Here is an 18,889-nt window from a genome sequence, read left to right as displayed (position 1 = left end):
GACACACTCACTGTCAACCACGTTAACCAGTGTCTGTGTTCTCGCAAAAATAGCATTCTGTTATTTTGACACCTGGCTAAATATCACCGTGGCTGCATCTAATTCCAGCTGTGAGCCTCGTTCCCTCTGTTGCAGGTGTAAATTCCTCCTGTCAGAGTCCTTCGTCAACATGGAAATGCTAATTTATCGGGAGCTCTAATTAGCACGAGGGCTCAGGTGGTGAAGTGTCACACACATGATTCAGCTTAACCTTTTGCTTTGATTTCCCTAAAGCCTGATTTCTGGAATTCACAGGAAAAACAACTCTGTTTGCCCCTGTAGTTCTGAAGCCATGTCATATTGCTGTTTATCATTTTGGAACTTCTCTCATTTTCATTTGCTTCAAATTAACATACCTTCACATATTTATGCCGTGATCTTTATCACATTATTGTGTATATATGAGTCTATATGCCTTTCTTGTAGCATTACTGTGATATTTCTGTCTTTCTGCTCTTTCACTAATTGAAATGATGTACACATCTTCCCTAAAAGAGATAGATACTCTCCAATCAACTCCACAGGCTTCTTTCCTCCACCAGAATTACATCCTTTCCCTCTCTATCCTCTTGCACTCACCTTAATTTGAAAATAAAATGATAAAAAACAAGAAGCTGTAAGAAGCAGTTGTAGGTTTCTAAGCACAATGCTCCAAGATGGCTGAAGATTGATTTCAGAGGAAAAGGAAGGAGAGGAAGAAAAGAATGAAACCTCTTGTTTTTGGGTGCTATTTTTTTATCCATCATCTGAAAAATAATAATAATAACAATCATTTCTGAAAACTCCATCGCGACTGGCTAATCACAACACGGATGTGAGTACTGAGACAGAAATTCAATAGGAATATTGGATCATACCAGCCCAGTATCCGTGGGAATTATGTTCATATTGGACGATTCTGCACACGATATTGCAGAACGAATTATAAAAACGTCGCTGAATTGAATCCGGGTTTTGCAGAATCATCCAATATCCAAATTTTTGTTTGCCGACATGGTTGGATCACGCAATTTGGCAACTTGGAGATCATCTTTTATATTGCTCATATTGTTGTGCATATGATATATGCTTATTTCCAAAAGAAAAATGTGTCATTGGTGCACCTGAAATGCATGTGGATAAATTCTAACCACTTTTAAGTATTTTTGCCATGTTGCAATGCCTTGCAGCCAGTCAGCACTATAATCATCAGTGAACGTTGGGCAGCACTCCTGCAACTAAAAAAAAACGTTGGGCTGCACTAGTTTAACTTAAAAAAAAATGCATGTTAAAAAATGCATTAAAATCATTGCAGTTGTATTTAAAATGTGTTCTAGGAAATAAACCACTTTCCCTCTGTTAACATGTGTCAGGCTACGAGTGTCATCAAAATGCTGTACATTTAATGATAGCTTTGACTTTACTGCTCTATCGTTTCATCTTAGTTTTGTTGCCACAAGTATGTGCTAATGTTGTCTGACTTAGTGGCCTATCAGCCTGTAGGGCATGCATAAGGTAGTCCAATTAATTTTTGTGCTCAGTTTCGTCTTACAAAGCGAGAGGGAAAATAATTATGATATTTTAATGAATCAATTACACTCCTCAGGGATGGGAAGGCCCTGAACATAAACATTTGATGGAAAAATAAGATGATTCATCATAAATCCACTGGGAGGCCTTATTTTAGCACTTAGCAATAAAGTTGCTAAGTCAGAGCCATGTTTATAGAATAAAAGAAAAACAACAACAATAAAACAAGATCTATTTTCCAGATCACAAACATACCAAACAACCAGTTATAAAGAGGTCAAAGGTCAGAGCATCTAGAGGGTGAAAAAAAAAGCATGATAAAGATTTGCCAGATAAAGGAATGAAAAATGAAAATGAGAAGTGAAAAGATCTTTAAATGTCAGTTTTCACTCTAAACTGGAAGATTGAGACAGACTTCTTTCTGACAAGAATGCTATGATGGAGTGCAGTGGAGTGTATCTCAACCCAAACCCAGTAATTACAGGCTTTTTTTCTCTGCTGATGGGACTGACAGGATAGGGAGGACTGTTCATAGTCCCTAAATGTACAGAAAATGTGTCAAAATGGGACATACGTTCAAAAAAGAATAGTTAAACTTGTAGAGAATTGTAGAATACTTTAGTTGAATTGGGCACTAAAGCCTTTAGCAACAGATAATGACAGTGGCTTGAACGCTAAAATGCTTGTTGAACCTTTCAGCTTTGTTAGTGCATGTTAGACGTTAGTTGGGGTCTAAATGAAAACTGTTCAGTGGATCTAACCTAGTTAAAATAAACTGACCTGGGGATAACCTGGTGCTAATGTTAAAAAAAGGCAAAGGTTTTGGCAACTCTGAACATTACATATTGTTGAAATAGCTGAAATACTATGATGTACACACAGATCGAAGTCCAGAACCAACTGAATAGAGATAAACATCACAAGTGTTGAAGATAAAGACACATTTAACCCAGGTAATTTCTCAGTTTCCTAATTGTGGTAATATTCACGCCTTTGTCACGTAATCTCATGATACAGATTCTTATCAGATGCAATTAAAGCTAATTATACTATTTACACCCCCATAATTAGGTACATCCTTGAGATTCACTTTCAGGACTGTGAGCTGCTCTCAGTTTTGGACATGAGCAGAATGTATACCAAGCACTGACCTCCGGCTCTGAAAAGTGAAGCCAAAGTGGGAGTGCCTTAAACCGACTCCACCGGTTGCAAAAAAAAGTCTTCTCATTTGATTTATAACCTCAGTAAACATTCTCTTAATGAGTTTATGGTCTCAGTCGCTAGTTTCAAGTCTTCTTCAATACAGCATTTCGTAAATTATGGTCCCATTTAGAGTAAAACAGATGATAAAGCAGGGTATGCTTTAGACGTGGCGACCTTGTGATTGATAAGTCGCTACCACTGCGACTTGTCAAACAGAGAAGCAACCAAGAAGCAACTGACACAGTCTTGTATTCATGAATAAATTCCATTCCCACAGACAGAAATCAGAGACCATTGAGAATACATTTACCTGATAATCGAGATGTGAAGTAATTACAGAGCAGAGTTATCGATCAGGGGTGGAGTCCATAGGATCCGTCAAGTCTTGCCAGGTTTGAAAAGGTCATTAAAACTCTTTAAAGGTTATCTCAACATGTTGGCAGACGTCTAGGGCATACAGGCACTTCACTCCCCTGCCCTCAATCCAAACCGTCACTCACATTTCAATCCAATTCTGAGTTTTAAACTTCTCCCCTCGACAATGACACGCAGCCTTTTGAGAGTGACTTTAAAAAGAGGGTGAACTTTGAGCTCGGCTAGTCAAATCAATCTAGTCACGGTGGAGGAACGAAGCGGTTCATTACTGGGAGGGCTGAGGAGCTCTCCGATCATCTCTCTAATATCACTGTGATCCTCTTCTCTTTTCTTACCTAATTGAATTCTCCAGGAGAGATGCCCCTCAGCTGCAGATTTATCATATCCTGAAATTGGAGGAGACTAGCTCCATGAAGGACGTGCGCAGAACATTTAATCCACTCCTCATGCTGTAAACTGAGCGCCGTGGTCTTTGCCAGGACTTGAGTTGTGCCACTGTGGACCGCTGGCCTTCAGAGAGGTGTCTTTATTCAGCCCGATATGAGCTGGAGCAGCAGCAGGAGGTGCACACATCCCATATCAAATATGCTGCCTGTCATGTACAGTGTGACCACCATTCACAACAGATGGCATCGTAATCTGTAATCAAAGCCCCTTAAATGCTGCTCACTGCACAATATGTCTGTCTCTACTCCAAATCTTTCTTTCTCTCCACCTCTAACTTTCTCTCTCCTTGCAGTGTTAGACACTTAACATCGCCTTTCCTTTCCTCTCTACGTTGTACTAATGAACGCTTTTGACATCAAAGATAAGATAACCTGGAGGATTGTTTTTCAAAGCCACTTCATCAGGAATGTAGAACGTGGCGTCTTGTTAACACAAAGACCGAGTGCGGATGTGCAGGTGAATCATAAAGAGGAGGGAGTTATGGAGGACCTTTTTACAGGTTGGAAATCTGCAGGGGACAATTTAAATGGTTGAGGATCATGTTACAGTGTCAGATCCCATGACTAACGCCACAAGGACCAATCTCTCATTATTTAGCTTCATGGCATTCAAATCCTGTCCTGTCCTGTCCCATTCTGTCCCTATTGAATCGCACTGTATCCTGTCCTATCCTATTTAATTCTATTTTATATCCTATCCTATATCACTTTCTTTGCTATTCTACCCAAAGCCTGTTCTGTGCTTTATTCTAATCTATTATATCCAATCCTATATTCTAACCAGTCTTATCCCCCTTCTTTCCAAGCATGTCCTGTCCTATCCCGATTCAGGTTATAATCCCGTCCTATAGCCTATGCTATCCTTTATTCTAAGTCTATCCTATCCAATCCTATATTCTTATTTTATTTTCTGTCCTATCCTATATTGTATATCCTATCCTATCCAATCTTATCCTATCCTATTTAATATGCTTTCCTATCCTATTCTGTAGCCTATTCTATCCTATCCTTTCCTATTCTATGTCCTATCCTATATTCTATTCTATTTTATCTCTAATCCTATCCTGTCCTGTCCTGTCCTGTCCTGCCCTATCCTGTCCTGTCCGATCCTGTCCTTTTCTGTCCTGCCCCATACTACTTTTCCTTACTGTACAATGCCTTCCATAGTATAATCAGAAATATAACCATATATACTATACTTTTATAGTCTTTGAGATGTGTCTAGTGTGTGCAGAACGATATCAGATATCTATCATTCCAATAATTAAGCATGTCTCCAGGTGGGATGTATTTTAAGTACGCTGCATATTCTCCGTGCTTAAGGTCTCCCACATTTGCATGCAGTATGGCAATCCTGGCAGAAGTCCAGAGCTATACAATCACTTATTTGATTAAACATTATCATGCTCAGCAGCACAGTGGCGCTCTAAGAAGAGTTGAGGTATAACTGCTGACAGCAGCAGAAAGCCTCGTGAATCATGCTAGGGTTTTGTTGTGCTTGTGAATCGGAAGGTCCGCCCTCCATCATTTAGTTTCTCATGGACAATAAGCTTAAACCTAATAACAGCGACCTGTGATTAGGATAATCTAGATCTTTTGTATGTTTAAAATAATTTCCTATACCAGCTTAAATTGAATGTTTTCTCCTCTCTTTCTGTGTTTTGTTCATTTATTCATGGTTTCAGCTTCCCTTTTCTGTCTAACGGATGTAAATAACAACAGCAAATGGGTGTGCTGTGGACTTCTTTCATCTATGATTCTTCTTGTTCACATTGGTAGCAGACAGGCCTTGAAACCGTTCAGATTATTTTCTTTTGACTCCAGTGTTGCAAACTCTACTGTGGAATTTCACCAAGTGGCCCAAAGATCAATTATTGCTGCTTTAAGTTCTTGGTTGCCATGAAAATGAAGCAGACTGACTCTGCTCTGAATGTTACACATACATTTTTGAATGTGTAAATGAGGCACTGACAGGGTGCTACTGTGCTTTGAAAATGGCCTGCATTTAAGATTCAGAGCATTTAATGGCGTAATGATAACTATGGGTTGACAGTGTTGATGTACTCTGCTTATTATCCGGCGCAGATGGAGGTGTACAATGTTGAAAGCGACATCCGTTGATGTGCAGATCCATCGCCTCCTGAGCCACTGCTGAGTAGCTCCAGTATGGAGCTGAATCCGGAGAGGATCATAGCCTGATGACACTTGGCAAATGGCACACTAATTATAGTCATTTTCATTTTGGGCAGAAACGCTTGAGCTTAGTCATGTGCGAAGTGTTGATACCTTTCAGAGCACGGACCAGTGCTCCCACGACGTTTAGCGCTGCCAAATCTCTGCTGCGGATTGGCTGAGCCTGTAGCGAACAGTGACACTCAGAGGCTTAGGTAGTTTCCACCCAGGGCTGGATCGGCAAACCGGTGACACAGAACAGTGTCGGGGGCAGCCGTTGGACGGCATCATGGCTGGGAATATTAGCGGCGTTAAAACACCAGGCATGGCCTCAGAACAGCATGCAAGAACTGAACCGAATGGTAAACTGGCTGACAGTTATGTTCACAGAGCTGCCCTTAGAGTTTAGTTTCAGAAACAGAATAAAATAATAAAATCGCGAGAGTCTGTAATATAAATGATTAAGTATCAGGGTTTCAGTCAAGATGCTGTAGTTCAGCTGATGCTGATTTCTGAAAATGAATCTCTCAATACTTGCCTGACCACACACACACACACACACACACACACACTAACACTAACACTACAGGCTGCTATAATAGCCCAAAGGCTATAGTAGTGTCTAGAATATGCAAAGCCCTCTTACTGTAACAAAATTAATGATCAAACGTTGAGAGACTTTGTGTGTGTGTGTGTGTGTGTGTGTGTGTGTGTGTGTGTGAGTGTGGGGGTGTGTGTTTCTCATGGCTTAACTGCAGTTAATAAGCAGGAAGAATATTGTAAGAATATTATTAGAATCAGGAATGGAATATGACACTATTTTATACAGATTTTAAGAAAAACAGGACAGCGCCAAAGAATGGAGGTTTAATTTGAACAATGTTGGCAAATAAGGACTAAAAGTGCGGGAAGGATATTAATAGATATGAAAACTAAAAAGCTACAGCATCGTCTTTGTAAAAGCAGCACTCAGTGTGATTGTTATTGACAGGTGTACAGTTATGGGTTGTCAAGGCAATCATTTACTATATACTATGATCAATATACAGTTACTACCTGCCCAGTCTCTGTAGTGCTCTTTAAAAAGGACTGTATAGTGTTGTAGCCTAAATAATGGCCAGGTCCACTGAGACCAGCACTTAGTAGAGGCAACTGTTTGGCTGATCGGGCCATAATTCGGGCCATCCCTCCCCTAGAGGATCAGTCCCTCGGAAACCTCTGAGAACTAAAGCAATCAATTGAAATTTCATTCCTGCTATTTTTTCATTTCGCTTTGTACTGAACTGTTAGACTACTCTCTCTCTCTCCCTCTCTCTCTCTCTCTCTCTCTCTCTCTCTCTCTCTCTTTCTCTCTTTCCCTCCCTCCATTTGTCTGTCCCCATGGATTTTGAGATGCAGTTGCTGGAAAAATTGGGCTTTATCCTTAGTGCTGAATCCATCGTTTCTATGCAGGGGAATCATTTTTAAAATAGCTGTAATTTGGTCAATTTTGCCTGTCACTGTTATATCGATATCATGTTCTCCAGCTCACAGTCACTGCTGTTAATGTAATTGAGACAAATTGTCACAATTTGCCCGGTTTTCACATTTTTCCAGTAAAAGCACTGTGGAGAAGAGAAGGGGTCCCATTTGTTTTCCGTGATGCGTCTATCTGCCAATACGAACACCCAATCATTTTTTTAATTTGAACCTTTATTTATGAAAGGAAAACTCACTGAGCATGCATGCTCATTTCATGTCTTGTGACCAACACCGAAATCAGAGAGCTATAGGCTCCTCGCTCCACTGTGCTCGGCACCCGATGTTAAAGTGCACTTGCAAGGCACTCCACACCTACCTCCTCCGGCGAGGCTTCTCAGTCTCCATCAGTGTCTGTGACCGTATGAATGTGAAGCAGGGTGGGGCTCCAACAACACTCTCTGGAGAAATGAAGTTGAACAAAAGTACACCGTACACCCCAGTTGGCTTTGTATATTAATACTGTTGTTGGAGGCCATTTTATAAATCAGATTCTGACCAACAGATGGAAGGCGGTTGTCATTTCATAGGCTCATACGTTAGGAAGGAAGCCGCTACATCTGTCTGCCTGCGCGTGTGATTGCATTTGCATAGAGGTAACAGGCGTGGGTTTGTCTCAGTGAGCGAAACCAGAGAGACTGTAATACTTGATTCCCATTTACAAGCTCTGAATGCTAAATGTCCCTCATGATTGGTTTGGAGGATGACTTGTTCCAGCCTACCAGTTGCAGTAAATGTTGAGGGAAATAGCTTCCTTTCCTCTGCTTTTCATCATTGCTACTTCCTCTGTGTCCTTTTCATGCGTCTCCTGGCCCCATCTTTACAATGCAGCTCGGAAACACTCGTGAGTCAAGCATAAAAACACACACAAAGAAAAACAGGTTATCTGATTGATGTTAGGCGTGTGCTTTAATCTAGAGGAGTGCTACTTCACCACCGCGTCCCCACTCTGAAGTGTTTGGGTTGTAGACGAGTGCTGCTCTGCCTCTATGAAAACAGAGAGGGGGGCAGAATGTAGATCAATATCCCAGGAACACACCAGAGACATTCTATTTTATTAAACATTTTCCCATTAAGACGGTGGCGCGAGCGTTGTAGATCATCCCAACAAAGTCGTAAATCACAGACAGACAGCAGTATTGGAAACAATGGGCAGAATCAGAGGAGATTACCAGGAAACAAAAGATATTTGGTGCTTGTGCTACTGGGAGCCTCGTGTGTCTTGTTCTTACATTACCACGACTTTCAGATGAGGGATTGGTTTCGTGATAGTGTGGCATCAAAATCATATTGTGTTCATTCAGCTCATTGTTTTGGTTTTATAGGCCACAACTTTACTGTTTTGGTTTAGTCTCACCGCACTCACCAACAAGCAGCTGTTTGCAGCAAAAAAGCTCTGGAAAAGCTCTGGAAAAGCTACCTGCCCAGCATCAAATAGTAGACAGTAGACAAAGTGTGCGACTAGCTGGTGCACACAGTGGAGCAATAAGTTGCTAAAGATCCAGATATTTCCCTCAAGAGTTGGTGGAGGCCAAAACAGAACTTAAAGGAGCGTTGAAATTGGACTTCATTAGGTGGCCAGAGACATGCCTCCAGCTAATGTTGCTCCTTGTCTGCTGGATGTGTAAATAAGCACCTGTTTGCTAACACGTTCACCATATCAACTTTCAAGGGTGTTTAAAGGGTACAGCTTGTTCTGCTGCCCCAAAGTGCCAAAAAATAAATCAATTATTACTGCTTGAACAGGACACACCCATATGTTGGTGTTGGGGTAGTATATTTCCCACAGTTAGTTGTCTTTTAGACAAATGAAAATGCTGAAGGCGCACACTAGAAGGCGGGGTCTAACAGGGTGGCACTTTACTTCCATGTCAACTCCAATGGATTTCGCTCTTTTCTCTCAACGTACAAATGGCCAAAAGTGAGAGAATGCACACCGACATTATAGAAAAAGTCCTATTGTTTTGTTTAAAAATGTAAAGTCCTCCAAAATAATTCTTCCTATGGTTTTGTCTGAGCTTGCTTTCAAAATTTGTTTTGCACTAACAAATCCGTCCCTCCATGTTCTCAAATCTGAAATAGCACATTGATTACTGCTCAGATTTGTTCTGTGCTCGCTTAATAGTTTTGTCATTAATTAACTTCCATAAATCAATAGCAGTTGCTAGACGAGAGCAGAGAGCTTGATGTTTGAACCGTTCTTATCAAATTCTGCCTTTATACTGTTATTTGTTGTGTTCACCTATTAAAAAATGAAAAACAGTTTTTATTCTGGTGCTCATATTCACAGAAGCCCAGAACAAGATAGCAGGTAGGGGCTGAGTGCGTCGCCCAGGGCCACTTCCAACACGACAGATGGCTGTTGCTGGGATCGAATCTGTTACTGTTTGGTTCCAGGGTGTTCTCCTCAAGCACTGAACCACCCTGCCACCCAGTTCAGATTGTACTTCCTTGGAGGCCATTTTCTAAAGCAGATGGAAGGTGGCTGTACTGCAATTTCATAGGCTTGTATGTTTGAGAGCAAGCTGGTAGATCGGCCTGTACAATTTGTTCTGATGGTATCCTGCTCATTTCCTTTGTACTCTCCAGTTATTAATCAAGTCATGTCATGGCAAATTTATTTAGAAAGCCCTTTGAGGAAGCAGGATTGTCATAAAATACTGTACAGAGAACAAATCATTTAAGCACAGATAAGAGAGAAGAGACATAAATAAGAGAGCCTGACTTTCATTCTAATCATGTTGTCAAGAAAAAAAAAAAACCTCACATCCCTTTCTCTCCCTTTGCTCAAATCTCCTTTCCTCTGTGCAATATTCATTTTGACAAAGCAGCAGTTTCAAAATTATTGCATTGTCTCATTGTAAGTCTGGATGTGAGTGTCTACTTGAATGCCTGAGATGTAAAATGTTAGTGCCTCCATTGCTTTTCGATTTATGTTGATTTTATTTTTGTGCCTTTTTATTTGTGCAACCACCAAGGATCTGGGAATAACAGGACAGAGATTGAATGCCCCTGTATTCTCATAGCAAGTTTTTTGTTATTCATATCCATCTTTTCACGGCAGTCTAATCCACATGCATATTCAATGTGCCGCGGACAATCAGAGGTTCTGAGCAGACAACGTGCTCAGGTCCGCCGGGAGGTGTTGCCTGCTTCCTCTGTGCTGTGCTGTTGACAGCAGTTTGATGAGAATGGGGATAGTGCTAAATTATATCACAGAGCACAAAGCGGTGCTGCAAATGAAAGCATGTTATGCTCACATAAATTATCATTTTATTTTTATATCACAATATTGCATCAGTATCTTATTGTCCCATTGATGCAAGCCGGTCATGTTGCCTTGTGCGTTTACTCACTGGAGATGCCGATTTCCTGCATCACGTGTGCCTGAACAAGTGTGTCTAAAAAGTGCTATGATGTGAGCAAGGTTCGATGTACATTAGCTCTCTTAATATGATAGGAAAATGCCCAGATGTTTCTTATCTGGCAATCATTTTTGTGACTCAGGACCAAAACTTGAGAATTATGTTTTTGTTTCCGTTTGTCTAAACATTTTGCAAAGAAGCTTACTTTCATGTGACTTCAGGAAGAATGTGCTGCTGCTACTTCTCCAGTCAACCACGTGCTCTAACAACAAAAGTAGTGACGCTCCGTGGCCACTTACTGCAGTTCCATATCGAGGCATCCGGGCTCGTATCATCGTACGAGAATCACATGATCGATGGCCAACAAGGCTTTGCTTTTGATTTGATTTCTTTCCATTTCTTTTCTTTCAGCTCTGTCTTGCACAAAAAACTACAAATCTTCCCAATCTTCTATTGAAAAGCTATAAAACTCTCCAATGCTAAATATGACCCCTCTTTGGTCTTAAAATCAGGACACGTCAATCTGGGGCAGAGGGTTGTTGACATTAAGTTCTTGGAAAGAAGCTGTCTGGATGTTTAATTTCAGACGCTTGCACCCAAGAGGGATGACTTTTTGGACGTTTTTTAAATATTTACTCAGTTTTTAAATATTATTCATATAAATATTTCTGTGACTTAATTCTCTGGTGGTTTGTGTTGTAGCTGTGACTGTTATACAATAACATTTTGTTGAGTACTTTTATTTTGAAATTTCTGTATTAGACGTGCAACATCCTTTAGAGGAGGGCCAAATATATGTCTAGTCCTCATTGGATGATTGGCAAAGTTTCAGCCATGTTGTGGGGTCTTCACATTCTCTAAATCACCCTGCTGAAGACCCTTTTGTGTTTGAATGCAGTGCAGACCCTCCCAGTAAGTCAGCTCTTGTTGCTTTTACTGTTTTCCTTTTTTGTGACTTGAGCCTGATTTAATTTACATGAGTGACGTGTTACAAAACTTTCAATTTATCTTGGCAAATTGACACTTTTTTTTTTTTACATGTGAAACTACCCAACAAATCACGTCATAAATTTCATTTATTTCATACAAGTACACAATTGAAGTTCACAATAATAGCTTCAATCATCTACTGTTACCATTAAAGATATATAGGTACGGATAAGCATCTAAATATTTCCAAAAATAGAATTAGTAAATGTTCAATGAGTAATTTAATAAACTTGAATGTTTTTCCCCTGACGTCCAAGGGTACAATTACATTGTTAGATCCAGAATGGATTCACAATATAAAAGTAACTAATAAAGGCATGGGCAGAGAACTATTATTGACTGGATATTCATTACAGTTGACTTCTCTTGTTGTTGTTGTTTTACAAATCTCAAAATGTCAAAACAACCAAAATGATTTGGACTTTTACTTTTGAAATTGTTGCTCAATGTAACCTCACCCATGGCACTCTTTTGGGAAGACTTCAACCTCGTAGCGCATGAGACCCCCTGTGCGTGGACTTAATTTCCTCTGAGCCAGCCCCTCTCTCTGTGTCGCCGCGGTAACCCAGCAGCACTGTGAATAAGCAAAGCCTTGTGAGGGGAATTCGTCATGTCTGCTTACAGGTCACATTAATGACTCAGCAGCTCCCTGCCTTCAGAATCAGCTGCCTTCAGTTCAACACTAATATCAACATCAGCAATGCTACTCTGTCAGGGTGAAGACGTTACAGCTGCCGCACGTTTTCAGCAACACTGTGATTGTATGAATGTTTGTACTGCATGATTGTATCTGTGAATAAGTGACTGGTAATGCTGGCTGTCTTTATTAGCACCCAATAATGACCCAAATCCTCAAATTTCATACTACTGATACTTTGCAACTTTTTTCCTGCATGCATCTAATACCACATTTACACTTAGCTACGTACTTTATGTGTCTTGGGCTGATCAGATAGCTATCCAACATCAAAAAAGCTACACATAACGCATCAAAGCATTCGGGACTGACTAATATCCGATTGTAGGCCGTTGTTCTCCTTGTCTCATTAAAGTGACGGGAAAAAGCAGCTCCAGTCATTTCAACTCATGTTGAGCTGTTGTGGCATTGATCTGATCCTGATCAGTTTGACCATTGAAACAACATTCAACATGAAAGAGAGCCTGAGAAGTCACGGGTTCACCTGCACAAATCAGATTTTGTTCGGACATCCCCTACCATTTGACCAATCCGAGCTCGATTTTCTGTGACTCAGCTCACATTAGGATCAGAATTGCAGCTATTCTGGATGTAACCCCAACTTTAAAAATCATTTACTGGAAAAAAACAACCTGAAACAGTATCACTATTACCACGAACTGCTCCCACCTGCCAGCCTGCTAGCCAACAATAAAGTCATGCACGGTGGGGTTCCACTAGTGCTGGTTGCATTTGGCAGATCTGTATCTTCCTCTCCACCAAAGCAGGTGATGCACCCCAGAGCGCAGCGCTCAAATAAACAGAATGTCTCAGATGCTGCCTCGTCGTTGTACCAGATGCACAAGAACCAAAAGATATGCTACAGGAGCACACATTTTGCCAAAACCAATTGCAGAGATGTTATTTTCTTGCTGCTGGCATAAAATACGAACTGCTATCTGATCCCAGAACTCATTCTGAACAATGAAATGTGAGAGCAAATCTTAGGCTCATGCTGCAAGATAGGTATCTGTTTCTATGTGCATGTATTTAAGTGTCACTATATGTGTTTAAACTGCTCATGTACATGTATGTTTTCTGTAGTAAACAACCAATCAGCTGTCCTGCTGCCATTTAAAAAAAACTCTGCTTCTCCCTGATTGTTGTGTTCATGACATTGATTTGAAATTTGACATTTAGGATGAAGTTCCCTTCAGCTTTTCCAAAACAAAGCAATAAAGCCTTTGCCATGTCCTCTGCTACCATCTCCTCATTTACCCGGCTTAATTGAAACCAGTGTGCCCTATGTGTGTTGCCTATTTCATTTCCAAACCATAACAAACAAATAATTTACAAATGTTTTCCTAAAGCTAATTCAAAGGTGCCAGCTTCGCTTCTGTTATCCTGCCACACAGAAAGAATTTTCCCTGGGAGTCTAGTGATAGCATTAGTTGAAGTAAAGTCATCTGCACTTATTTATTTGGTCTGCCCCCCTCACACTTCCCCTCACATAGATTAAGCTTCAGAAGCTGCCTCTTGGCAATTAAATCTATCAGAGGGCAGCAGAGAGCGCTCTGTCAGAACTGTTCCAATAATTGCAATTTAAATGAATATGGATTCAAAAACTTTGACAACACACAGTTATTTTGCAACTTGGGACTGAAAAAAAAGATTTCTCCCCCCGTCATATCTCCTGGTTTGTTTTCCTTTCTCCTCGGATGAACAGGAACCTGTCATTTACTATTCTCTTTCTTTCTCTGTGTTTACAGACACATAGAGAACTGGACAGGATTGCAGACTCTGAGAGACGTCGATATGGAGCTCTACACTGGACTACAGAGACTGTGAGTGTTGATGCTGTTGTCTGAAGGGGAGCGAGGGGAGACCAGTGATAGACACTTCACTGTGTTTCAGTCCTACTGTGTTGCAGATCTGGAAAAGGACAGTGGAACCTGTACCGCTGTTAATCCCTGTTTTCCATCAGGCCTGCTCGCTGCAGAGAGGCCAAGGCTTTTCTCCCGGAGATGAGAACAGTAGTGGTGGCAGCTGCAGCATCGCCAGCAACGCATCGGGATTTAATGTCCGATACTTCTCTGAATGTGACACAATCCCGGCTAATTCTCAGGGGAGATGACAAGGTGTTAGTCAGGGAGTGTTAGGGTGTGTTTCTGATCCTAACACAAGCTGATATTTAAACAAGCTTTTAATTCTCGACAGCTACACGCCGGTGGAACATCCCCTTCACTTTGCTTAGCCACTGATCAAATAATGCTAAAAAGCAGAAAGGAAAATTGAGTTAGGGGTCCCTGCTGTTGCGTTGTGATTTTTTTTTCTTTTATTCTCATCTCTCCACTTCTTAAAGCAATATTACGCTCCTTTGCTACCCTTTACTATAAGGCCACATCCTTTACATTCCTCTCGCCCTGCCACTCCTCCCTCAGCCACTGCCTCCCGACCTCCTCTTCCTCTTCATTTTTTCCTCTCTCCGCAGAGAGCCGTATTCCTTTGCCCTCCAAAGTCAGAGCTGGCCTCTCCCCTGATCCCCTTGATCCCTCATCAGGGAGGCCAAGTGCAATATCTCCACCACTAAATTAGCATTTTTCTCATTACCACCGCCTCTCTCCTGCTGCCTTGTCTGGGGACGCTGGCTCCTCCCCGGCTGGATTCGAGCCTTCCCAGGGAAGGCTGTTACCTTGTGTGATGCTGCCTTGTGGGACTGTTAGCAGTATGGAGGGATGAGTGAGAAAAGGTTACTCTAGGATACCTTACATCACCTCATTTTACAATTTACCTCATTCACCTTTATTTGAAATAGATACAATAATTAATTAAAATAAACACTGACTTTGTCAATATGTTGTATAGCAGTACATCTCCAGAATAACAAGCTGACTGCAATCCCCAACTGTTTATATTCTTTAAGGACCACAATACTTCCTCCTCATACCTCCTCAAATAATCCCTCCTCACCTTTCTACGAGTGTAACATTAACAAACACTAGCAAAAGACTATAGACTTCTTTTTTTTGGTTAGAGCTGTTCATGGCAATCTAACTGAAACAAATCTGTTGTAACATAAACAGTAGTTTCATGCAATTTACTGTATAATAAGTTATCTTAAAAGGTGAGGCTGGTTATATTGTATATTTTTCTTATTGTGAGCAAATCCCATGAAAAGACCAAAAACCAACAGTGCGTTAGTCCATGTCTCAATACTTTCTGGCTTCCCCAGCCTTTCTGTGGCTCTCAGCTCCGAGCCCACTGGTTCCTACTGAGGACATGAATCTTTATTTTCATTTTTAGAAAGGCTAAATCAACTATGGAGCTGTATGACACAGAGGGATAGGAAACCGTATATACACTTTGGCTACACAGGAAATACTTGTTAGTAAGATCAATTCATTGATTGACTTTTGGTCTCTGATGGGATTTGTTGACAATAAGAAAACATAGACTGGTAACTGGCACATCATTGTGCAAACATATGAGCTACAATTTGTGCCTTTTATTTTAGTCAGTTGCCAGTTGGCATCGACCACAATTTTGGCATTGCATGGTGGAATAGATTTTTATCTTGTCTTTTATCCCATTTTTATCTGGTGGATAGCCTATTTTATTTTAACAAAACCTATATATTTAAAGAAGAAAAGATTAGCAGTGTGTCGGATTTTTCAAGGTAGTTCAGAAGCACCGTCTCAAGTAAGAAATTATTTTGGTGAAGTGCTGTGGCCTTTTAGTTGGTTCTTTGTGTGGTCTGGAAAACTAAATGATAAGATAAGATAAACATAAATCCTGTATTGTTACTCCTTTAGTCCAATGTGTTTAAAGGTACTATGAGTTTTTTTTTACATGCATTTACATGTATTAATCCCATTTTATTGCCAATGTGTGATCGGAGTGTAACGTATATATAAAATGAGACCTTCCTTGACTTTCTCAGTTGCCTATAACTGTGGACTGATTTCTATGGAAAAGGGACAGTTTTTCCACGAAAATCCAAAGGATGTGACATTTATACGTGTTGCTGAGGCCCTTGCCTCAATTACAGCTAGCTGGCTAACCTTAGCTTGCTTCCTCGCTAACATCGCAAGCAAAATACTACGAGTGGTTATGTTAATTGGCTAGCTTGACAAATTACTTCTCCTGCTAACTTGATCCATGATACTAAAGTACGTATTATGACTAACGGTGTTGATTTTAGCCGACAATAAATGATGTCTTGAACGGTTGCTTTCTACTAGCCGAGAGTGATGCAAGGCAGGGGCGGCCAACAAGCTAACTGTAACCTAAGCTAAGGTTAGCCAGCTGGCATGGATCTGGCGTTGGTTGCTTCGTAACATTAACTAATGAAGTAATTTGCTAACAGCAAACTAGTCACAACATTACAGATAGTAACGTTATTCTATATATGATCGTAAATCACAGTATTGCGACTGCTGTTTACAGAGATCATTGTGTTCAATGTAATTGTCATTACTGTTGGGAGGATAATAACCAAAGCTCAACAGTCAACCTTGTACATTGTTGTGCTAATTTTAGGGAGTGAAATAATACTGAAATTATTATTATTCATTTTTCTGGAAAACCCATTGAAAGTTTCCTTAGGGCCACAAAAACCCCCTCAAAGACTCTTCGAGGTCCCAGACCCCCACTTTGGGATTTTTTGGGTGATGGAACGCCACATCCCAGTCAAACACCACAGAGACGTGATCAGACTTCTAGAAGGTAATTGGCACCAACAGCTGGGTATGATCAGCACACTGTGTTATGAGGCGCTCGCTGGTGATGTCAATGACTTCTTTGGAGAGAGACATCTGTGATTACAAAATTAGAAGTCATTACCATTGTAGCCCAGGACAGTGGTTCCCATACTGGGGCACTGGGAATTCCAGGACTTCTTGGGAGGATTCCACGGGGTCCCCAGCAAAATGAGGATTGGTTTCATTTCATAATTCTTTCCCTCCATACAAGTAACACTTTGAGAAAATGTGTTAGAATGCATGCACAAATCAGAGATTTCACTCCCTTCACAGTAAAGACAACGCAAGTTCACAAATCTTTCATGAAATGGTGGTTCAAAGTGAATTTCCATTTCAGTGTCAGCTCCTTAGGGTGGACACATGCAGATTGAACTTAAAATAATTGGAATAGACAAGGAACTATTCTGATTTGTTACAGTGGGCCACTGCAGCAAAAACTAAAAGATGTAAAAATGTCTTGAAATGCTCGAGTACTGCATTCTTATTTCCTTATTATGAGACCACCATTTTGTGTATTTAAAATGGGTTTATTTTATTCAAATGACAAAATATTTTCAAACTGGAAAATAAAAAAAAATGAAAACAAATTTAGAGTGGAATCGTGAGGCTTCTACAAAACAGACCAAAATAAGGGGGAAAAATGAAAAAAATGAAAGATGAGGAGCAGAGAGGCACAAGCACAAAAAGGAATGCAGCAAAATAGGGAAGGAAAATGGAAAATCAAAATGGGCTTGATGCAGTTACATGATCATAACACAGTGATACTGTGTGCAAGTGTTTGTACGTGCCCACGCTAGGAAGAAAATAAATCTTTGTTTAGGTGGTTTCTTCACAGTTTCATCTGTATTTTATCTTTGCAGAACTATCATGAATTGCAACCTGAGGGTGATCCAGGCTCGAGCTTTCGCTCAGAATCCACACCTACGCTACATGTGAGTAAATATTCTATCTTTGACAACCATGTTTCCTGTGCCTTCAAAGGATTTATTATGATCAGTAATGCTTGACAACCTGTAGTATATGGCTGTAGATGAGTTTGTGTTGAGCAGAAGATGATGCAGTTGATAGAGACAGGCTTCGGGAAAATTGTGGCACTGCCATTACTGTCGCAACAGCCGCACATCGTAAATGAGACATCCATTATTTGCCTTGGATAATTGGATTCCTATCTACCCCGCTTCTTTGTGCTCCGGTAGAGCAACATGCCAAAGACGCAGTTCCATTTAGTCCGCACTCACCAAATGGACAATTTGTCCAGGAGGCCGAGCATCAGAGAGCTGTGCGAAGAACAAGGTAATTTCTTTAACAAAGGCTGATGTGTCACCCCCTATGACAGCCTGTTATTCCCCAATTTTCCAGGAGTAAACACGGTGAAGAACTCAGTCACAGTCTTTTACCTGAACACATTGCCATTTGCAATTTCCAGTTGTCAGCTGAGAGGCAGTTTGGTCTCTCTTTTCTTCTGTGGATTGCTGCTGTTAGGCTTGAATCTCTTGCACTGTGTGTGTGTGTGTGTGTGTGTGTGTGTGTGTGGGAGAGAGAGATAGCAAGCAGTAGTTCATAATATAGATGCAAAAGTAAATTCAGTATTTGTCATTTGAGAACTTAATCTTGTCTGTTAGTGAGACTAGTCTGATTATGTTGTTATGAGCTGACTTTTGGGCATCTGGGTATGTGTATGTCCTCGGGTGCACACACTGTGGTGTGCATGTGTGTAGACTTCTTTAAAAAAGTACAAATTGTCTTTTTATCTAGGTCAGGTGATTGGTGGAGCTAATCGAGCTCATCAACATTTAATGAACGTTATTTAAATCCCCCCTTCACTCTAATTTTCTC

The 18,889-nt window shown here is 40.6% G+C and overlaps 1 protein-coding gene across 4 annotated transcripts in view; it reads left to right on the top strand.

The window, feature by feature from the left end:
• The window catches only part of ntrk3b (neurotrophic tyrosine kinase, receptor, type 3b), a 158,314-nt gene that overhangs the window by 15,450 nt on the left and 123,975 nt on the right, over positions 1 to 18,889 (top strand). For all 4 annotated transcript variants that reach the window (XM_070924744.1, XM_070924588.1, XM_070924668.1 and 1 more), the window contains exons 2-3: positions 14,063 to 14,137; positions 17,914 to 17,985. In XM_070924744.1, the coding sequence (XP_070780845.1) occupies positions 14,063 to 14,137; positions 17,914 to 17,985 (147 nt within the window). The remainder of the gene's footprint in view (positions 1 to 14,062; positions 14,138 to 17,913; positions 17,986 to 18,889) is intronic.

This window comes from Enoplosus armatus, chromosome 1, assembly GCF_043641665.1.
Source record: "Enoplosus armatus isolate fEnoArm2 chromosome 1, fEnoArm2.hap1, whole genome shotgun sequence".
NCBI lineage: Eukaryota > Metazoa > Chordata > Actinopteri > Centrarchiformes > Enoplosidae > Enoplosus > Enoplosus armatus.
Note: the sequence above shows the minus strand (reverse complement) of the source record. Positions and strands in the feature narration are given on the sequence as shown.